This window comes from Astyanax mexicanus, chromosome 9 (assembly GCF_023375975.1).
Source record: "Astyanax mexicanus isolate ESR-SI-001 chromosome 9, AstMex3_surface, whole genome shotgun sequence".
In the NCBI taxonomy this organism is placed as follows: domain Eukaryota; kingdom Metazoa; phylum Chordata; class Actinopteri; order Characiformes; family Acestrorhamphidae; genus Astyanax; species Astyanax mexicanus.
In genome coordinates, this window is record NC_064416.1 from 37,752,943 (window position 1) to 37,777,087 (window position 24,145).

The window sequence follows — 24,145 nt, forward strand, 5'->3', positions numbered from 1 at the left end:
AAGCACAGCTCGTCCAGTCCCTTTACAGAATTAGTGCCAATAAAATAGGACATCTGGAGCAGATGGTACGGGAATAGAGGTTTAAGACTCATAGACCACATTTCATCTAATCACTTGAGGGGTTTAAAATGGTGCTTTTAGTCCAGTGAAGGATAGGAACTTCAGTTGTATTCCATCACTGGTTTGAATAATGGTAGATCCAGATAAACATGATCGTATTGCCAGGCGTAGGCTATAAAGCCCAGTATTGATCTGTGGAGCAGTGGAACTGTGCATTATTGAACGATAGAACTTCATCTAAAACTTCTGGAATGAGAGAGCTTAGGAGCTGGGGTGGTGGTCATCCAACGTCCTAACCTCACAAACACTCTTGTCATAGAATGCAATCAAATCCTCACAGCAAGGTTCTAAAATCTAGTAGAAATCCTTCCCTGGACTGTAGAGACAGACAAAAGCAGTGTAAACCTTTTTTAGATTCTGGAAAATACAATGAATGAGAAGCTGCCAAATACATTCGTCCATATAGTGTATTTTAGGGCTTAAAGATCAAAATCATCTAAACATTGTTAAAATCACATTTTAATACTGAAGCTAGGACTAGCCTGGGCAAAAAAAAAAAAAAAAAAAAAATCAACTGTATATGATTTATCGCTTACCTAAGCCAACATTGCCAACAAGCACTGAAAACATTGAATATAGCCCAAAATATTAATTGTTTTCGAATTCAAATCTATCAAAACCTTTACATCAAGCTGGACAGCAACGTGTGAAATGATACCATACACTATGCTGAAGTAAAAGTCCCTTCAGGTACACAAAATAGGTACAACCTCATTCAGCTTTGTGTATAATTAAATTTTTGGTAGCCTACAGTAATTCATACCACATTCTAAAACCATTATAACGTCAAATTCAAACAAATAAAGCTGTGGTTGCATATTAAGTGGTCTGTGACATTTTGTTTAGGAGTGTGTATGTACCAGGGATCGGACACAATATGGATATCGCAATACCCCAATTAGACTTACTAAAGTAACTGCTTCATTACTCTATGTGGTGGAACTAATCAAATTAATAGGATAAACCTGCAGTGAAGAATACCGAGAATATTGGTTGTGAAATTCTGTGAAACTGACACCAATAAATCAAGAATTTCGGATATTTACTTAAGGAGTATTTTAACTTCTTCAGTAACACAGATGCCTTTGAGTATGGTAGGGCATTGTCTTGCAAGATATCGGGTAGCATAGTATTGTGATATCATATTGTGAGATACTCTATGATTCCCACCCCCAGTACTATGTACTACACTACACACACTTGCCTGAACCAAACAAATGAGCTGAATGGTGTTGCAGTTATTTTGTGTACCTGGAAGGACTTTTGCCTCAACATAGTGTGTTGCATCAAATAGTGTTTTGATGGATGTTTTTGTATCACAACCTAAGCCAAGTGTAAGTTAGCAACATTGGCCGATAACACTTTACAAAAAGGGTACAACACCTAACAGTACTTACAACAATAATAATAAACATTGTTGGTGTTCTGTATTGCCTCAACTAATTATAAATTGACACCAGTTAAGACCTTATACAACATTATTAAATGTTCATGCTTAAAAATGAATTGAGAAAGAAACCATAATGAACTGTGACATTAGTTATAATGATATAATGTTTATAATGATTAATGTCCTAACTAGCTTCAATTAACAATTAGTCAAAACTTTAGTATGTTATAAGTATTGTTAATTAAATGTACCCTTGTTTCTTTCATTCTAAACTTAAAAAAAAAAAAAAAAAAAAAAAAAAAGCACTCTCCAGCTACCAAAAATTACTTGAAGCATCAGTTGCATCTTCTCTTAAACCCCTTAAATCTGTGTTCTAAACATGCAGTGATGTTTTAAAATATACCTAAACAGCAGTGAACCAAGAAGTGCTGTAATTCAAGTGAGGAGCTAGGCCGTGATTAAAGCCATGGAAAAGGAAAGTGTGGAAAAAACAGAAACAAAAACAAGCATAACACACACACACACACACACACACACACACACACACACCACCCACATGCTCACAGGCTGTGGTACAATACTTCCTCTTACACAGTTAGTGTCTCCCGCAACACTGAGCTGGCATTGCATTACCCAGAGCTAAAAGCAAAAGCACAGCAGCGCTGCTGTACACTAAGAGCTCCAGAGCAGATCTCTCATCAATCCACACAGATCAATACCAATCAGCATGATACGCTGGGTGGACACATGCAGAATCACACACACACACACACACACACACACACACACACACACACACACACACACAGACACACAGACACACAGACACACAGACACACAGACACACACACACACACACACACACACACACACACAGTGTTAAGTGTGGACTCGACCGCAATTCTAATAGGAACTAACAAAAATTAGCAGGAACTTTGCTACATGCGTCACACTGGGAACAAACAGACTTTAGCACAGCAAATCAGAAGCTTCAACAGCCGCCTTACTGTCAGTCTGTAACACCCACCTCACCCTCCCCCTTCCCCCTACAGTTTCTCTCCCCCAGTAATAAAACATAGTGACCGCTAGACTAGAACACATTGTAAGAAGCCTAAAACTTTTTTTACTAAAAATCAAAAAAAGATTCAAATAAAATAATAATAATCATTATTATTAGTAGTAGTATAAGCCAGCATGCTTCACACAGCGGACCCTCAGGCCACAGTCACCCCGGCAACGGCACCACATGATGCGGGTGCCGGCGGACCTGTGACAGCGCACTCATCGCCTGGCTGCCGATCAGCTGACTGTCACTTCCTGTTTGTGAAAGAGGGATTAAAAAAAAAAAAAAAAAACAAACACACACGGCTGAGCAATCAATCAAGGAAGCGAAACTGTGCAATCTTTCACGCAGTTAGAGTAAAGAAAAAAAATGACAGGAAAAAGCACCCAGCCCTTTACAGAAAAGGAGCTTTAAAGCTGTTAACTGCTGCTGTCGAAACAAACAGCCTTCATGGAACCGGACACCAAACTCAGCATTGAATAAGGAGCCAAGAATTTCAGCAAAACTAAAAAAATTCACAACAATGTATCAAATGCAGCTGGGCAGCCAAGATATGACTGATATTTTAACTTCTTTAGAGCTGCACCAGAGCTTAGAAGCTAACATAGGTAGCTAACAAGTAATGGAAAGCTTGCCAACAAGGCCAATTCAAGGCAAACAAGGCTTATTCTGCTAACAATGTCGACACAAAAAGCCTTAATGAAACCTTAAATCAAAATCAGCTAAGAACAGCAGCATATATGGCTAACTCCGCTAACAAGTAATAAAACATGGTGCCTTAGTTAGCATTAAGGTAACTTTGCCCATAAACTATATCAAAATTTGTCAAACCATTGAGTAATCTCTGCACATTTCTACAAGGCTAGTTCAGTTAACAACACTATTGACTTCTCACATATTAAACCAATCAAAAAATACAAAATATCACAACATTTCAAATGCACACAATTTAACCTCAGGCCAGATGCTGCTGGACAGCCAATGCTAAGAAGCTAACATCGCTAGCTAACAAGTAATGAAAGCTTGTGCTAGCCAGTCAGTTAGCAAAAACATAATCTCACCATTATTGAACCAAAAAAGGCTAAGTCAGCTAACATATAACAAAGGCATGTGGCCAACAGTTAGCACCAAGTAAAGTGTAAACTTAAATCATGTACAAATGCATCAACCTGAATGACCAGGGCTGAAATAAACGGAGCATATATCATAAGAGAAAACAGAACCAAATTAGGTCATTGAGTTATTCCACCAGGAGGCTAATGTGGCTAAAAAGTCATAAAAAGTATCTGCCCTTTTGTTAGCATAGTAACATAATGACAATATAAGTAAAACTGATAAGCAGTCTCACCAGAACTGACGCAAACATGTCTACAATGCTAATTCAGCTAACAAGTAACATGTGAGTCAAGTTCTCACCAGTCTTAAACCAAAAATGACAGAATTACCAACATGTAATAAACTAAAGTTAGTACTGTGCAAACGGTGAGCCTTAATCAAAACGAAATGCTGCAAACAGAAAACAGAAGTTCACCAAGACTTAAAAGCAAACATGTCTACAAGGCTAATTTAGCTAAGCAACAGAAACATTAAACAACCAGTTTTCACTGAGCAAAAGTCTTATCAGTAAGCAATGGGCAAACAGTAAGCCTAAGTCACGCAATAATGCAACAAACTGTCAAGTAATCACACAAGGACTGAAGAAAACATGTCTACTAAGCTAATGTAGCTAGCAAGTAATGGCAGCTTGTGACTAATAGTTAGCAGTGTGTAAATTGTAAGCCTCAATCATGTTCAATCAACTGCTAGCAAACATCGCTTGTACTAAACCAACATGGCTAAATCACCTTACACATAACAAGCATGTGACACCACTTAGCATTGATCTAACTGAGCCTAAATCATGTCAAAATGTGTCAAACCATTGAGAATTCTCACCAGGACTAGAGCAAACATGTCTACAGGGTTAATTCTGCTAACAAGTAATTAAATGATGTGCCCTTCAGTTAGCAATGAGGTATCTCTGACCACAAACTATATCAAAATGTGTCAAACCATCTCGCCTGGACTTGTAAATGTCTACAAGGCTAGTTCAGCTAAAAAGAAACTAAAATATGTGCCTACCATTGTAAACTGTAAGCCAAAACCATGACTGCTGACTTCTCACCAGTATTAAAAAAAAAACACGCATACAAAGCTATTGCTGCAAAAAAAAAAAATCAATAATAATCAATGCCCTTCTGATCATTGATCAAATTATGAGAATAAATAAGGTCAAAAAGCATTAAAACACCAGCATTAAACCAAACATATTTGGTAATGAAAGCATGTGTCAGCAAGTTAGTACTGAGGAAATTGTGAGCATAAACCATGTCAAAATGCATTAAACTCTTGTGCAATCTCACCTGGACTGAAGCAAACATGTCTACAAGCCAGAAAGCAATGAAAATCTGCGTTGATCATTTAGTACTATTCAAATTAAAAGCCCTAATCACAACAAAAACATGAAAAACGGAGTAAGTTCACCTGGACTTAACAGAGAAGCACATGTACAAGGTCTATTCAGCTAAGGAACAGAAAAGCATAGCCATCAGTTAGCAGTGCGCTTTAATATAATACACAGTCTAACCAGCATTAAACATGCCTATGAGGCTAATTCAGTTAACAGGTAACAGAAAAGTCTGAACATCAATAATAAGTAAACTGTGAGGCCAAATCATGCTAAATTGTGTTGAACTTTTGAGTAATCTCACCAGTATTAAACCACACATGCTTATGCTGCTAATTTAGCTAACAGGTAATGAAAGCCTGTGGCCTTAAGTTAGCACTGTGCAAATTGTTGTAGTATATGATGACCAAACTGCATCAAAGTCTTAAGACATTTCAGCAGTACTAAATATATTGCAGCTAACGAGTAATGAAAGTGTGTGACCCCAGTTAGCATAGTGCAAACTGCACACATAACAAACTGTTAAATAACAGCCAACAAGTAATGAGTGCCTGTGCCCGTCAGTTAGCACTGAGCAAATTGTTAACCTAAACAAAGATAAAAAATGCATCAACTATTAAGAATTCTACAGAATTGAACTAAACAAACCAACAAAATTGCAAAAAAAAAAAAAAAAAAAATCACTTTAAATAGCACTTTGCAAACTGTGAGCTTTAATCTTACAAGTACTGGAACAAACCTGTGTACAAGTCTAAAAATAGACTTGGGTTGTATTGAAATATGCTAGCATAGCATTAGTTAATGCTAATGCTTGCATAGCATTGTCCATGAAAAGAAATCACTATTTTAACACCATTAACAAGCTCAAAGTAGCTCCACGCTTCATTGGTAGAATTCTGAGGGCTCTGACATATAAACTAGGCACTGAGAACTTTTAAAGACTGTTTATACACACAAAAATGCCTGGAGGTAGTTCAAATCAAGGGGTGTAAGCCTGAAGCATGTAAATGTGTGTCAAACTGTTGTATAATCTCACCAAGACTAAAACTTCTACAAGGCTAATTCAGCTAACAAATAATAAAAATCATGATAAAATGCCACAAACTGATAAGAAATCTCCCGTATTAAACAACATCTATCATACTAATTTAGCTAACCACTGATGGCATTTGCCCACCAGTTAGAAGGTGTACAAACTGTGCATATAAAAGTGATAATGTGATGTACACTTTCTTTGTCATTCAATTCACTATAAATAGTACAAAGCTTTCAGGAACCTAGGCCCTGTTAAGTAATCTTACCAGTGTTCAGGTGTTGGCTAAATTACTACAATTTGTTGTATTAAATTAGCAGGAAATTGCAAAAAAAAACCTCCCTCATGAGACTTACTTTAAACAATGTACATGTCCAATAGTTTTAATATATATAATGTAAACCAGATCAAAACATTTAGCTTTGAATTGTTACCATTAATATAAAACAAGACAATCAGACCTGCACTGTTATTTTAATGAACATCTATTTGAAACTGCAACATAAATGGAAGTCTAGACTTTAGAGTTGGTCTGTATGTAATAATACAGTACTACAGTCTTTTGATTGGTTTAAACAACACATTTTTACAATATTGTACATCCTGACAATGGTGAAGATGACATATCTTAGCTTCTTCACAGTTTGCATAGTTTTGACCCCTTAACCCAAATACCAAGTCAAGCTTGTCTGAATGCCTTTAGCGTTACACTGGATCTATGAGTAAGGCTAACACAACTAACAAGTAATACAAGCCTACAAGAGTCAGTTGGCATTACGCAAACTGTGCACACACATTTACTTAAAAACTGGTCATACTGTTCAGTAATCTCACCAATGTTGAGCCATGTGGGACAAAAGGAAAGCTGTAGAAATTAAACATTTTCTTCTGGCCTACCCCTTTAACAGTACAGTGAAAGCCTAAACCATAAGCCATGGCATTGAGGCCATCATTCCCAGCCCACCTTTTTCTGCCCGTCATCATAAAATAGCTCGAGGCTAGCATGGCTGGCTGGACACAGGGGCCAGCATGCTTGTCTTTTTTTACACTGGTTGCCCTCAGGCAGGGGGAAGCGAACGCTACATGCACCAGTATGCACCATTCAGTACCACACAATCATAGTGCAACACGTTACAGCAGGCAAGTGTGAATCAACTGCAATTCAGGCGCACTTTTACAGCCAAAACCACCATTACCTTAAATTCCATGGGTTTAAAAACAAGGCCCGGTCTCCTAGGAGACTATACAACCAGCAATATGGGGAAAGGAATGTGAATACCTTTTATGACGCATATATAATTATAAGGGGGTGGAAGACATCCTGGCATCCTGTGCCAGGTTTCCAAAGACGACCCAAAAATAAAAACACTTTAAACCTCAACCTTCAAACCAAGGGTTTAAAACAGACTAGCGAAGTAAGAATAGTCCGCCCGCATTCTTGGGAATCAGAGCCACAGCGTCTTTTGCCGCCAGTCACTCCAGAACTGTACCATGCTTGCATTTTGAGACCCGCTGAGGAATGCGACCTCTGCTCCTGCGCCGAGACTGCGGCCAGGTCACATGACACCACCGCTGCCGCTACATGACCCCATTAGTGCGACAACCCTGCGAGACCAAGCCCAGCTTTCCCGAATGTGACGCCCTGCTCTTGTTTGTTTGCAGTTTTGTCTAAGTGCATTAGACAAGGGTCGATCCCCCAGAGAGTAGAGCTGTCAATCAGAGCGTACCGCTTAGTGCCATAATTGCCCTTCGCTCCTTGGGAAGAGCTAACAGGCTGAGGATGAACCGCAGGAGAAGAAGCATTACCAACAGACATATCTGGATATTCACGTATATGCTGTTGTGTACACACACACACACACATTGTTAGCTGAGGTCTACACTGCAGACAATACTAACTAAACACTTAAAGTGAGATTCAACAGACTAATAAAACAAAATGTCAGTATAATCCAATGGTTAAGATGTAAACAAAGCCATTCAGAGTTGGGTGGTTTGGTGTGAAATGCTGTTCTGGAGAAGCCTGCTGAGTCAGGATTGTTCACAGTGGTGATAGGAACACCATCTGAAGAGTTTAACACCTCTAAAAGCTTCAAACTGTTGAAAACCGTTACATATACACTGCCTGAAGAGTATTATACAACAGATTTGCAAAAAGTGTCCCCACAGAAACACAATTCTACCATTTTACCTTTATCTAATTTTAGCATTGTGAATGCAATGTAAGTGTGTGCAGCCTTCACATTGCAGAATATGCAGTGTCACCCAAAGCAAAATTAGGTACATTTTACAACTTTTTTTATGTTTGTTGCCATGGAAAATTAGCACTGCTCAATATCATTCATTTTATCTTGAACCCAAGATAGAGGTTATTATATTTTATAACATGCTGGATTATTGACTTCTAGTTAAACGTCCTATATTTTAACTATTGCAATAGATTACATAATAAAGAACAACAAAACATAGCAAAGCCTAACCTGAAGAGCTTATTTAACTCAGAAGACAGCTGTACATCAACTGGTGATGTCTGGACAGTAAATAAAATAGCAATATTCATGATTTAGTCATGACTACCTTTGTTTACACCAAACTCACTGTGAATGACTTTGTTTGCAGATCAACAACTTAATTACACAGAAATTAAAAAATAAGTGTAAATCCCCTTATAAAGAATTCTTTGGCATAAAAACAAAATATGCAGAAGTTTCCCCTGACCTCAAATGTCAACAACTGGCCAAGACACTTGTATCTGCATTTTACATTTCGTCTTTTTGTTGACAGGCTTTATCTAAGTAACCTTTTAGTTTCATTGCAAAACTACAGCAGCACACTTGAAACACCATGGCTAAAACTAAAACTGCATTTGTGCGCATTGTAAAGAAACATTTTGGCTTTAAAAGTGATTAAAACTCTTACATCCTGAGCCCATTTATAAATGTCTAAATAAGTGTAACATACCTTTCCATCTTACAAACCCCAGATTCATGCATGACCATGCTGACAAAAGGAGCGCAAACAGGCAATGTGTTTTTTTAAAAATGCAATCTGTATTAAAAGTCTTTTTTTTTAAACAGTCAGAACGGCTGTTAAAAAGCCGGTCTGAAAGTGAACGTACAATCGGACTAGAATTTCAAATGTTACATCAAATTTCTGTAAAAAAAAAAAAAAATGAAAGCAAAACAAAACCAAAGTGGGGGACTTTTGATTTCACTGGTCTAGAGGATGTGTTGTTGAGTCATGGGGAGGTGAGGTCCCAGTACCTGTCTTTTTATTTCCAGACTTCTTTAGGGGAAGAGTAGACCAGTTTCAGGATTCAAAAAGAACAAAAAGAAGAGGCTAAATTGAGAGCAGGAGGAGGTAAAGAAAACCGCCATTCCTTTTAACAACAGGTTTCTTATGTTATACTCTTAATCCCCCCCAAAGGTAACAGTTCAGTTCGTTAAGTACTTTAAGTGTTCGCTCTCCTATGGATTGCCATAAACTCCTTGTTTTTTTTCCTCCTCAGACCTTTCCCTCAGGTTGGCACTAAGAATATGAACAGCTTGGTTTTGGAAGGCACTCGACGCACACGGTACGTCACCTCGACGTCCTTGCGTCACTACAGTAAGGTCCTCGCGCGCAAAAACAAACAAAAAAGAGACGATGGCACCGGTCAGCGTTAAGTGGTTTTAAACTCTCGTCAAAAAGATTTTAAACTCTGTCGTCAAAAGTCTTCCTTTTTAAAGAAAAAAAAACTAATAATTATAATAATATTAATAATAATAAAATGCAATACTTTGGGAAAGAATCACAATGACGATCCATTGATACACCCTCAGAAAGAGAGACAGAGAGTCACATGACGTGCTCTGCTTCAGTATTGGGATGGTGGAGGGGGGGTTGGGGGTCCTCCTGAAGTCCGCCAGAGACCAAAAAACAAAATAAAAGTCTCAAACTAAAATAAACAGGGAAAAAAGCAAAATAAAAATAAATTAAATAAAATATGGAGACGGAGCCCAGAGAGTGTGCAGACAGAGAGAGTTCAAATAAAAGATAAGCAAGAGAAAAAAATCTGAGAAAAAGAAAGACAGAAAGAGAGAGACAGACAGAGAGAAACAGACAGAGAGAGAGAACTCCAGCTGTCTCCTCCCTTAAAGGAATTCTCTCTCCGCAGCCAAGGCAAAAAAGGAGAGAGGGAAGAGGGGAGGGGGGGCTTCGACACGTAGCTCAACAACAGTTCACAACCCCTTCTCTCTCTCCCTTTTACACACACACACCCCTCCACAACTCCAGAACAGAAGAGATGTTCAAGCAAAAAATTGAGCGAGCTCGAAAAGTAAACGTCTCCCTTGTGCCAGGCACCTACTTTCTCTTTTAAAATTATAAAAAAGTAAAAACAGTAAAACCTTAAAAAAACGAACCGGACTCCAGTGCCCACTGCTGTTTCAGTGTTTTCACGTCTAAAGGAAGAAAAAATAATAATAAAAGAAAGATCCCACAACATTCAAGTATTCTGCCATATTGTAAACACTGATTTTCGTATATTGTTGTCGTCGTTTTTGTCTCTGTTCTGCGCGATTTTAAGTTTTTTAAGCTTTTAAGTATAGGCCCCCAGAGAAAGAGAGAGAATAACAGAGAGAAAGAGAAAAAAGAGAGAAAGAAAGAGAGAGATAACTCCAGCCGTGTCACGCGCTGCTCCTTGTTGTATGTATATGTTTATCTGTGTGTGAATGTGTGTTTTTGGTCCTCCACTCCCCGCAGTCTGTGGCCGGTGCGCGTCCCCGTTTCTCCTCCTCATGCTCTCCGCCTCCTCCACCGCTGCTGCTCGCCGCGCCTCGCCGCCCCTCTCTCCCCGGCGTGCAGCGCAGCGCCCCCCGCTACTACAGCTCGCTCGCTCGCTCCCGCTCGAGTCTCCGCCACTCTTTTTTCCTCACAGGATCGCGCACGCGCAGCACTGCTCGTCCCCGCCGGGCGCCGCCGCGTAGTTCATCTGCCGCACGATCTCGGCGAACAGCTCGTCCACGCTGGTCTTGTTCTTGGCCGAGGTCTCGATGAACGGGCAGTTCCACTCGTCCGCCAGGGCCTTGCCTTCGCCCGCCGCCACCTCGCGCTCTCCCTCCAGGTCCACCTTGTTGCCCACTAGCACCATGGGCACGCGCTCGTAGCGCTTGACGCGCACGATCTGGTCGCGCATAGGCTTGATGTCCTGGAAGCTCTGCTGGTTGACCAGGCTGTAGACCAGGATGAAGCCCTGGCCGTTCTTGATGTACAGGTCGCGCATGGAGGCGAACTGCTCCGTGCCCGCCGTGTCTAGAATCTCCAGCACGGACGGGGAGGAGTCCACCTCGATCTCCTTGCGGTAAAAGTCCTCGATGGTGGGGTCGTACTTCTCGATGAACGAGCCGGTCACGAACTGCACGGTGAGCGCGGACTTGCCCACGCCGCCGGAGCCCAGAACCACCACTTTGTACTCCCGCATGGCTCCGCTCCGCTCCCCTCACGCGCGTGCACGCGCCCCCCTCCGCCGCCGCGGCCGCTGCAGCTGCAGCTCGTGTCCCTCCTCTCCTCGGTGCGCGCGAGCCTCCTGCTGCTGCTCCGGGCCGTGCCGCTGCATCAGAAACAGCCCGTCGCGAGCGGGCGGGCGGACCGTGTGCGGCGGAGATCCGTGCTCGGTGTACTCTCAGTCTGCACTCCCTCTCTCTCTCGCTCGCTCGCGCACACACACACACAACTCACACACTCCCTTCCTGCCCCACAGTACTCTGCGCCGCGCGACGTCTTCACGTCACAGCGCGAGCGCACAGTTTCTTAAAGGAGCCGCAGCGAGCACGCACGCGCTATGCACGCTAGTTTAACCCATAAACTGTGTTGACCTCTGCTTATCATAATATATAATAATACAATAATATAACGACTGTTAGAATTTTTAACCTTTAATTAAAACAACTTTTGTAAATTTTAGACAGTTTCCTCAATTCAAGTTCAAATGAAATGTATCATATTCTCACAGGTATGTGGTCAGAATGAATTTGTCTGAATTCATTTCCTGTAAATCCATGGTGTGATCAGATTATCAGAGTGTGACTAACAACTCCAGCAAATATGACTATAACAGCCTAACTAAAAGAGAGCCAGAAGTTAACATTCACTCTACCATCCATAAACTAATATCAATAATGTAACCTTAAAATAAAAACATTATTTTAAATATAGGCTGGTTAAACTTTACTTTAAATAACTTTTTGTACATTGTATACAGTTTTCTAATTCAAATTAAATGTCAAGGTACTGAAGACACTTATTAAAAGTCTTAAGTTATTTTTGAAAGGTATGAGACACCCAGCCACAGTATTGATAATGTTAGCCGATTATTAAAGAAGGTCATATACATTAAATAAATACACTTATGGATGAGTAAAATGTATACTAACCCCTTGTATTTTATTTCTTTATTTATTAATTTATTTAGGTATATATTGTTTTATTTTACATGGTCTTGGTTGCATTTCAGATGAAACTGACATGTTCATATAGATGTTACGTTGTTTTGGCCAGGAAAAGCTAATTGTCTTGCACAATGCTGAGTCTGTCACTGAACATATTTCAAATATTTCATTAAAGCAGGAGAAAGAGAAAGAAACTTGACTGAGAAAGGGGGGGGGGGGGCAACAGGCACCACACCTTTTCTTCAAGTGTGTTGTGTAACATGACCTGACTCATTGCTGTTTAACCTATAATGTGACAGGAATAGCCCCAAAACACACTCAAGTTATAGTCATGTAAAACATATAGTATTGCTGTTGAGTGAAACATATTTTTATAGTGTTAACTTTGAACTTATCAAATAAATCACCATACATTTATCATGCTATTTAATCAAAATAAAAGGAAATACAGTTTTCTTGTTTGTGTGTTGTTGTTTTTGTTATTGTTCTTGTTGTTCTTCTTTTTAAAAACAAAGATTCAGAAGGTAACATAGACACAAGGGCACTCTGAAATACTGGCATTCATCCACTCCATCATCAGTAAATGTAAGATTTTGCATGCAAGTAGTGGGACTACAGCACCAACATCTCAGTTTACCACATATCTATCACACTTATCCATATGCCCCTGACATCTGTATCAGTAACCCTTATCTAAAGAAGTTTAATTACCAAAAGATTAATGAAACAAGTGAGTTTTGTTAGCCTAGACCATTTCTGAGTCCTGACAGTTTCTGGAAAGTTAGCAGACTTTATTAAAAGGCTTTTCTTGTGCTAAAGTATTGTGAATTCTGAGAATTGGTGAGAAGCCAGCACCCTGTGTTCTCAGTAATCGTGACAGTTCATAATAGAAAATGTTAATTTTACTGTTTTATAATTAGGATCCCCATTAGCTCTTAGCTGCTGTTCTTCCTGGGGTCTGACAGTCTTACTGAGCAATCAACGAAAATAGCATATTAGAGAACAATTAAAAATCAGCAGAAAAAAAAATAACTTGAAAAAGAATAGTAGAAAATGCCTTTTCTCCTAAACTCTAAGAAACCTAGTAGTTAACCCAGGTGACTCTATCTCATAAAGCTGATTGAGAAAATGCCAAAATGTGCAAAGCTGTCATCTAAGCAAGAGGTGCTACTTTTGAATAATCTAAAACATATTCTGGTTTGTTTAACACTTTTGTGTTTACTAAATAATTCTATATATTGATCTTCATCATTTGGATGACTTTAGTATTAATCTTCAATCGGGAACATTTTAAAATAATGACAAACCACTCAATTTAAGGTGTGTCCAAACATTTGACTGTTACTGTAAATATGCTAAATAAAAAATAAGCACGTTATAAAAGCCTGTGTTATAAAGGCTTAAGTTATAAAGGCCTGAAAGCAGAAATGTGAGTGTTTTTAAGGCTGTGCATGCTGTTGAACATGGGCATGCATTAGCTTGTCCCGTTAGCATGCTGGCTAATCTAGGAAGCTACTTATCAAGCCATCTGCTACTTTCCACACTTTTTTTCTCCATTTTTTCTCTCATTGAGCATAGGTGCATCATTTACAACAGGGAACTAATTGTGATAACTAGTGATAGAAATAAATGGCTATGAGTTTCTCTGTCATGTTAAGAAACCACACTGCTGGAGATATGAACGGACAAGTACTTACAGTCCATAGCATACCATAACAGTCCATGAAGCAAAAGCTATAGGCACCTCCAACATGTGTCTGTGATCAGAATAATTTATTCGGCCAATAGGATTAGAATGTCGCTTCACTGCTTAATAATTTGTTTGCATAAATTAGAGAAAATTTTAACTGTTGTCATGTATTTTTTTTTCGCTCTGTTGTCTGCAAATATGAACAGACTAGTCGTAGGCCATTTTTCCATTCAATACAAAATCTCCATACAAAATGCTGTGTAGTCCAGGAATGGTCTTAATCATTGGGAATCCTCTGGAAAACATCCCCTAAGTGACTGTAATGTTTACATGCTAATCATTTAATCATACAGGAATTCCCATTTAAGCTTCAGACTAAATTATTGTATAATATCATAGTATCCAGTCAAGAACTAGAATTATCCAGCCCACAGAGTCAACTCATATCATCCAGAACTAAAACAGACGTCACAGTGTTGTCACATGTCCAGAAGACTTGGTGAGTCTAGGCTTACGCACACTTGTTAAAGCTGGATATTCCCCTTCAATACCTGTATCGCTTAGCTTAACTTAATAACGACTTCGAAACCAGTCTGTCTACGACAGACCTCATGTAGTGTGATGAAGACTGTCTTAAAATAGCTCCTTACCTGTGGCTCAGATCTGAGTCACTGGCATTTCCTGTGCATCACTCTGACAGCAGAGAGATGAATTTCTTATCATGAAACTCTGCTCTTATGTAAATGTTCTGTTTCGTTATTATGACTGCACCCATATTCCTGTAGATGGCAGCGGCCCAGGAAGTCACCTTTTGACTACTCCCGGGGTCGGTAGGTCACTGCTGGAGTTGCGTCAGAACAGAAACATCTGATTTGCACATACAGACTCAGAGAGTGCATCTCAAGCAGAATGAGCCATCAGCAGGAATTCGTGTGGTACGTTTTCCTGGATTTCACAATGCTGGAGGAGACACACCCTGTGAAGGCCTGGTTTTCTCTCAGAGCTACCATGTGTTAGATATTTTGCAGTGGACATCATTGGCCTGTTATTCATTTCTTCCAGATTTTCCTCCCTCGTGTTCCCTCCATCAGCTGGAGATGATTTAGAAAGAAGCAGTTTCTTAATGTCATAAAAACCTGAGTAAAAGTAGACGTCCTTTAATTTTATTTCTACACTATATGAACATACAAACATAGCACAAAAGCAGAAAAAAGAAGTACATTTGTGTTTGGTAGATGATACCTTTAAAGCATGTTAATTTATCTTTTAAATGGGGCACACTTGTGAGGAACATGCTTTTGTGGGATGAGCAGCAGAGCTGAGTATGTGGGTTGCACCAATAAAAAAAAATGGCCAAATGCCAATGCCAAACAGCTTATTCTGCTGTTGATTCGTTTGGTGTTTGATGATCTTCTTAAGCCCTATCTGGATGGGATTGGTTTCTCAGGAGGTCCTGGGTTAATTTTCTATTTTTTATGGGGAGTCATTTGTGATTTTATTCCTGTCTGGAATGAACTGATCTGTGTTTTTCTCAGATATCCTTTAAGACAATTACAGGCAGAATTACTCAGGTAATTTTTGTCCCGTCTGGACTTACATCTCTGAGTTTCGTCACCTCAAGTTTAATAATTTGTCCACTGCTATGCACGTAATTCCATGTAAACACAACAGCGAGTGGAAATGGAGGAGCTACTGAATGCAATGTCATGTGACAGAGAAAGAAAAAAACTTACTGGTCCTTTTTTTTCTTTCAAGTGCAGTCTGGATGCAAGACTTTTATCACTGAGTATCACTGAGTAGAAGTGTGAAATATGTTTTACAGACATACCCCTGAAAAAATAATCCCTTCCAGATAGGGCTTTAAGGTGTCTTTTTCTTGTGACTCCCACTTCACTGCCTGTCTCTAACATCCCAAGTTATATGGAACATGATCTTTAGTTTGGAGATATTGGTACCAGGGCTCACTCCAAATAATCCCACAACTTTTGTGGAACACCAACTTAAAGGTACCCTATGGCACAGGCCATATCCAAATCAGACCACAGTAGCAAGACCCATGCTCACAGTTGCTGCCTGAACTCAATAGCAACAGCAGAATAAGATGTTTGACAATAGCAGAGAGGATTTCCCATTTCTTTCATGAGTGAACCCACATACTCAGCTCTGTTACTCATCCCACAAATGCATATTTCTTACAAAATATGTCGATTAAAAAGGGAAATTAACAGACTTTGCAACGATTTATTGCCAAGAAGCATTAAGACAACAAAGAAAGAATCTACCAAACACAAATGTCCTTAACTTTTGTGATATGTTTAGGTATATGATATGGTGGATTTTATCCTGCTTTAGTTGGAGTCCATTAGACTGCTAGATTTTGGAGCATTAATGTTAAATGCCAATATATCATTAAATCAAAAATGTGAATTCAAAGTGGTTGCAGTGGCAATGAGTTGGTTCTAAAGATGTTGATAAGCAGTTGCCACACTGTTCCTAAGGACTTGCTAAGTGGTTGCTAAGCTGTCGTCATGTTTGTAGATATAGGAGGTGCCATGGGAATGCCATTGTCAACTCACCAGTGGTGTTAATGTCTTGGCCGATCAATGTAAAGTTTCTGAATCTGTTACTATGATTTTGATATTTATAGGTATATGTTTAAGTAAAACATAAATGTATTCTATAAACTACAGACAACATTTCTCCCAAATTCCAAATAAAAATTGTCATTTAGAGCATTTATTTACAGAAAATGAGAAATGGCTGAAATAACAAAAAGATAAGGAGCTTTCAGACCTCAAATAATGCAAAGAAAACAAGTTTAGAGTTCAGAAATCAATATTTGGTGAAATAACCCTGGTCTTAGTTTTCATGCATCTTGGCATGTTCTCCTCCACCAGTTTTACACACTGCTTTATGCCACTCTGGGTGCAAAAATTCAAGCTTGGTTTGATGGCTTGTGATCATCCATCTTCCTCTTGATTATATTCCAGAGATTTTCAGTTTGGTAAAATCAAAGAAACTCATCATTATTAAGTGGTCTCTTATTTTTTTCCAGAGCTGTATTTAGATATAATATGAATAATGATTAGGATTTCAGTGATGAATGTATTGTCTCAAATGTTTATCTAATCAACTAATAAATAAAAAATAACATTTTTGAGTTTTTTTTTATCAAAAATGTTTGCATCCAGGAGATTCCAGCCATGAGAAGGTGAAAAGGTGAAAAGAAGAGCATCCGCCGTCGCTGAGAGGTAGAAATCCAACTAATCAACTCCGGGCCTCGCTGAAGCCCCCATCGATCTGCGCCCATCCACACCAGTGAAGTGTCTTTTGTTGTCATTGATCGTTTCTCCTCTACACACACCCACACACGTATAAACACACAGACACACACACACATATACACACAGCAGGTCCAGGGCAGATACACAGTGGTTGTGGATTGGCCTCTCAGAAGGCATAAAAGGCCGCCCCATCCGGAGTGCCTTTGAATTGATTGTGTGTGTGTGAGAGGGGGGTGATCACACCTTCAAAACATTCCTCTGGTGTGTATTTTAACAAGTGTGAAAGTTCAGCAAATCCACTAAGACTTGGGCTGAATCCACAGTGATTCTGTGTTATTTAAATCAGGTTTAATTGTTGTTTTAGTGAAACAGAGGCCTAATTGGATTAGAAAGCAGAGCTCAGAGTGGACGCACAGGTTATCTCCTCTAAAAGTGGGAAGTTAGACTTCAATAGAAAGATGAATAGGGTTCTGACGAAGGTGAAATGTAATCTTGCATATGTCTACACACACACACACTGCTAGATTTATAGTGTAAAGGAAACTCAGTTACAGTGGAACTGAAACATGCTTGTACACGCTGGTCTACAGAACGCAGACTAATTCACAGCACACTGCAAAACAACACACGTCAATTTATATAACCTGTTTGGAGTGCCCACGTGTGTTACGTGATGCTAACATTTTCTGTCTGACTCTATAATTTAAAAATATATTATAATAAAAATATTACACTTTTATACAAGGGAAAGTAGTCAGTGTACAGCTACAGTATAACAGTGTAAATTTGCTGCTATACAATACGATAACGACCCTAAACACACCTCCAAATGGACAACTGCATTCCTCAGAAACCTGAAGACAAAGGTTATTGATTGGCCAAGTATGTTTCTAGACCTAAACCCTACCTGAGCACCTCTGGGGCATCCTCACATGGAAGGTGGGGGACCACAAGGTCTGTAACATCTACCAGATCAGTGATGTGGACAATCAATTGTCAACCTGTGAAGCTCTGAACTGGAAAAGGCAGTGCTGGAAAATAATAGTGGTCGCTAAAAATATTGACACTTTGGGCACAATCTGGCCACTTTCACTAAGAAGTGAAATTCACTTTTGCTGCCACTAGTTTAAATGCCAATGGCTGTGTGTTGAGTTATTTTGAGAGCACACCAAATTTACACAGTCATACAAGCTGTACACTGACTACTTTACATTGTATTAAAGTGTGATAAGATATAAAATATTTACAAAAATGTGAGGGGTGTACTTGTAAGATACTTTATGTAATGCCTCATTAAAAAAAAAAAATCAAGCATAACATTAAGTCCACCTCCTTGTTTCTACACCATTGTTTCTACATAAATCAGCCACTTTGTCCCCAGTGTTATGTTGGTCATGCTCTAGTCCTTAATCAGTGATTACTGGACACTATGGCAGACTGCTGTGACTGATCACTTCGTACCAGAATGGCACACACTAACACACTGTCACCATGCTAGTGTCACTGCAATGCTGAGAATGACTCACAACCCAAATTCGGGTGAAAATAGCTGTTCTCTGATGGTCTATCCTGTAAAAGTCCTGACCATTGAAGATACAGGACTACAGTCTGCAATTATAGAACTACAGTCTGTAATTATAGAACTACCAAATGTCCTATATGGTCAATCGAGCTGAACAATAGCTAGGGGCTCATTATGATATGCTTGATTGGTGTATGTACTCATTTTTATGTTTTACAAAACTAAAAAATAATTGTCATTTTCTGTCATTAAAAGATATAATGTAGTGCTACCCATAATATCATTACCTGTAAAACATTCTAATAAAACACAGTTTTTTATTTCGGTGGATTTTTTTTTTTTTTTTTTTTTGTGCAGAATCAGTGCTGTACGTCCCAGGCAAGCTGAATTGTTTTCTAAAAAATCAGCCCCTCTTTTTTGAACAATTTATGATTTTTTCAGGGGTTCTTTACAATTTACTTTTACAATCTACTCAATTTTTTTACAGTACTAAAATGACTAAAATCAGTTTTTAGTTCACTTTCAAAGTTTTCTTTAAAGCCCTGGAAGTTAACTAAATTCTTAAGTTCTAAATGGGAGAGAGTGTGTCTGCATGTTCGTGTACAGCTGCCGTACAGAGTGATCATTAAGTAATGCAAGATTCCAGCATGGAATAACTGTTAGGAATCAATAACAGCCTTGGTGCTTGCTGGTGCATCCAGCAAAGCCCTGCCTTTGATGTAATCTGATCAGATAGAGCATGTGAACGGACAAGGGGCTGGACCAACAGGGGTTAAACCCAACCAAACCAAAATATTGCCAATAATTGGTTAATTATCTGAAACTGTACAGACAGGTATGGTTTCCTTGTCTTTTAGCCCTGTTTAATTACTTGCTGGAGAGAAATATTAAGGCATCTGCTCATTTATTGTTTTAAGGATATTAAAATACTGTCTCTACTTTCTACCAGATTTCTGTTACATTGCTGTGAGGATTTGTTTGTATTCACTGACAAAAGCAAATAAACACAACTCCCAAACTCATTCCAAAAGTGTTGAATGGAGCACCATCATTCCAGAGAGCACAATTTCACTTCTCTACAGCCCAGCGCTCTATATGAAGGGGCTTTAGATCCCTCTAACAGTTCAGGTTCATAGATTATCTGCTCCAAGGAGTTCTATTGTATTGGCAATGTTTCTTTACACCAACATCTATATCAACAATTGGGTGCAGTCTATGCAAATTGGCTCAATGCATTCGAAGGGGTGTCCACAAATATTTGGACAATCTGCGCTCGTTGCCATCTTAAAAACTATGATTCTTCATTAAATGAATGATTTGGCGCCCCCTGGTTTCTGTCACCCTCACTATAGACAGATCCAAGCTAGTACTGAAAGTTTCTTTACAATGACCCATTTCATATCAAACCACTCTGAATGAACTCATTACACAATGAGCACATTTTCAAAATATGTAGGAATTCCCCCATAAATGTGAGCCTTACAGAGGGGCTTCCAATTGTTCTCAACACCAGTGAAAGAACCCGTTCATTGCTAGCCAATCACTGACTGACAGTGAATTCATCCTTTTATTCATCCATAGTACTACGCTTCTGTTATATCAGCTCAATGGTTTAGGTCCGGGGTGCCTGGCTCTGCTCCCGGGGATCTACACCGCCTGCAACTCACAGGATCCAGCTAATCAATAAGCTCCAGAATGTAGGTATTTTAGGTAGGTATCTCTACAGTTACAGTAACTTTACATTTATTAGAGCTCCATGATAGTGTTGGGCAGTAGGACGGTTCATTTTCTCCCCAATTATATAATAGCTATATCTTAGCCAATTAACCTACCCACTCACTTTAGCCCAATCCCATTTCTCTTTTGTACCCCTACCACTTGATTTCAGGTGTAACCCCCCCTTAGAACCGAGTTACAAGGGGAAGAGGTGAAAAAACTCTTCACCCAATAAAGGTATAGCTATAGCAGTGGAGCGCTAAAGTTCAGCAACCTAGCTGCTGGTTAACATTGTATGTCTTCAGAAATAGGGCAGGTGGTGCTACAGTTAATTATTAATGTCCATTCCTTAGTTCCTCTGTGACACTGAGAAAAACGTTTATTTTTACGTTCCACCTTAAATTGTGCTGCCTCTGCAATGTGATGCACCATTGCGCCAATGTAGGCATCACGTAACACACGTGCACACATACACATTGCATAACTCCAAAGTTAGTTAGCTAGCTAGATACTGAGATGAACTACTGATTAATTCTTGTTACTTAGAAAATGGCCGTAAAACATTGAAACTACACATTAAAATATGGTAATATTGTGGTTATCTTATTTTTAACAATTTTCTTTGATTGTTTTTGTCACCATCTTGACAGAATTTACCTCTGTTTTGAGTTTCCTTCTAAAAAAATCTATTTGAAGGGCCATATACCCCTAACTCTTCCACCTCCTCCTCAACCCTAACAAGAATCAGGACACCCTACCCTTAGATGTGCACTCGCAAAACAGAGAGGTAGGGCTAAGTGTTCTCCTGTATCATAGATGATAACACAATGATCTGTTATAATGCATATATATTTTCACCTAATGCTGTAATATGAATGTAATCAACTTCAGCTCTTGTCAAAATTGTTTGGTTTTGCAAGAATTTTTGTTTCTAAACTATTTCATCATTTTTATTGTTACAATGTTTTTAGTAATTTTTTAGTAAACTTAGTAAAAAATAACTTTATTGAAGAAAAAACTAAATATGGTGCACAGCTGAATGGGAGAAATGAGAAATAAAAAAAAATGAAAGAATGATCCATGATGAACAAGGCTGGGTAACCCTGATTCAGGTGTAGAGAGACTTATTAAATGCTACATATGTGATACATTAGGCTAATTCACAAGCTAATTGAGCTAATTTTGGCTTCTGTACCATAGAATTTGGAAACGAGGCATGCTGACAACACAATTTCTTCAAAAGTAAGTTAAATGTCACTTATGTCATTATTCACAAATGATTTATTGTGACCTGCCTGCCTTCCAGCAAAAGAATTTGAGAGCACTGACACTGCTGCCTAGCTCCTTCCTTCATTACTTTTTGGTAACAAGCAGGCTTGGGGAGCTTATTAGTTGTTAGCCAGGAAGCTAACATTAGTGTAGTAAGATGTAGTACTTGTGCTCCTCATGTTTATTTTATCCAAATACTGTTTAAAATATTGGTTTTACGTTTATTTATTGTTTTAATGAAATTCCAAAGGGTTCACAAATCTTTTCTTGCCACTATACACTATATCAAGAGTTGGGAAACAGTACAGAGTATGTTTCCATCTGAATAAACAGCTGTTTAGCCACCTCAACCATCGAAAACAGCTTTATAACTTTCCATTCTCTTACAGTAAAAACCAACACAAACCTGTTCAGCAGTCATCCTTTGTTAGCACTGACAAATCTCAGCTGCGCAAAACGAACAAGCAATCAGTGATGTCAGTAACGCGTTACTTATCCAAGTCACTGTGCGTTACTCTCTCTCTCTCTCTCTCTCTCTCTCTCTCTCTCTCTCTCTATCTCTATCTATCTATCTATCTATCTATCTCTCTCTCTCTCTCTCTCTCTCTCCACCTCACACACACACACACATCGCGTAATCCATAAAGTAACTAAGTTTTTTTAAAGGAGTAATCAGTAATCGGATTACTTTTTCAAAGTAACTATACCATCACTGCTCTAGGCTGTGTCATATATGCTTATCAGTTTAACCATCTATTGTTTCCTGGGCTTGTAGAGCTGATGTCATGTAGGATTTTCTGGTATGAGAGAGGCAGTCAGACAGCTTGTCTTTCTTAAAGCTTTTCTGAATTCGTTTTTTTTCCGTTATGATCAACAGGAAGCCAGGTATGCGCCGGTCGCTGTCGACGTCCAGCAGGGATTAAATTATTCGCTGGTTTAAAGAGAAGCAGACCCTCAGAGTTTGTTTACAGCAAGGCGAGAGTCGAGTTGCCCCCTGGTTTCATGGTGAGTTCAAAGTGTGGGCCATCTGTGAGCTTTAATCCAAGAAAAACCTCTCTCTCTCTCTGTCTAAGTGTTCTGCTTATAATTACTGGGTTTGTTATTATTATTATTTCAAAGGATTAATGCTATTTCTTTATCAATCTTTTTCAATATTACTAACATAATAAATAATTATCTTACAGTCAATAAATTGAAATACGTGATTAAACGTTTTTGATTTGAGCTCTTTCTCTTTGTACACAGGTATTATTACTCGTGAGGAGGCGGAGGATTTGCTGAAGTCAGGCAGCGCTGGAAGCTTCCTGGTCCGTGTTAGCGAGAGGATCTTTGGATATGTTCTTTCTTACAGAACATAGTCTATGACTCCTGCAAGTTTGGGCAAATTTCACTGTATTGTTTATTTTATATTAATTGTTTTTTTTATTCATGTTTAAAATTAAATTTCTCATGATTTTCCCATAATGCTAAAACAGGTCCACTACCATTTGAAAGAGTCTGTCCTAGGCTATCACCTCTGCAAGTTTGGGCAAATTTCATGCTTAAAATTAAATTTCTCATGATTTCCCTATAATGCCAAAACAGGTCCATGACCATTTGAAAGAGTCTTTCCTAGACTATGACTCCTGTAAGTTTGGGCAAATTTCACTGTATTGTTTATTTTATATTAATTTTTTATTATTTTTAACTCATGCTTAAAATTAAATTTCTCATGATTTTCCCACTTTTCACTGTTTTGTTTATTTTTAATACTTGCTAGTATCAGATGTAAATTCATTCTCCAATAAGCCATCACAGGGCCACTGTGAGGCAGTCCTATCAGTTCCTCAGGCTATCAGCACTGCGTATTTCTGCAGGTTTCACTATAGATAGCCCCTTGCACTTGAGGTATTGGATTTAAGATGATGGTTTTAAACTCACACCCCCTGTGTAATTTAGTTAGCTGACTGTTTCAGCTCTCGGTGAAGCGCGGTCTTATTATGATACTTAAACGGCGCTGGGTGTTTGTTTTGTTTCTGAACGAGCAGGTGCTGCTGCAGGTAATCGAGCTAACTGTAGCTAATTAGCTTAGCCAGCCATCCTCCACTCGCTAGCTCGCTAACGTTAGCTATCTTACAGCGTTATTCGCCATTAACACGCCATGACCATTTGAAAGAGTCTTTCCTAGACTATGACTCCTGTAAG

At 38.9% G+C, this 24,145-nt stretch overlaps 1 protein-coding gene across 1 annotated transcript; it reads right to left on the bottom strand.

Annotated features, from left to right (window-relative positions):
* Positions 1–9,080: 9,080 nt before the first annotated feature.
* LOC103045190 (ras-related protein Rap-2b) lies at positions 9,081–11,789 on the bottom strand. The gene has a single exon (XM_007237286.4). The coding sequence runs from the start codon at positions 11,511–11,513 to the stop codon at positions 10,965–10,967; it is 549 nt and encodes a 182-aa protein (XP_007237348.1). The 5' UTR covers positions 11,514–11,789; the 3' UTR covers positions 9,081–10,964.
* Positions 11,790–24,145: the final 12,356 nt, after the last annotated feature.

Coding starts and splice junctions, on each gene's coding strand:
- LOC103045190 (XM_007237286.4), bottom strand. CDS start 11,513: ATGCGGGAGTACAAAGTGGTGGTTCTGGGCTCCGGCGGCGTGGGCAAG.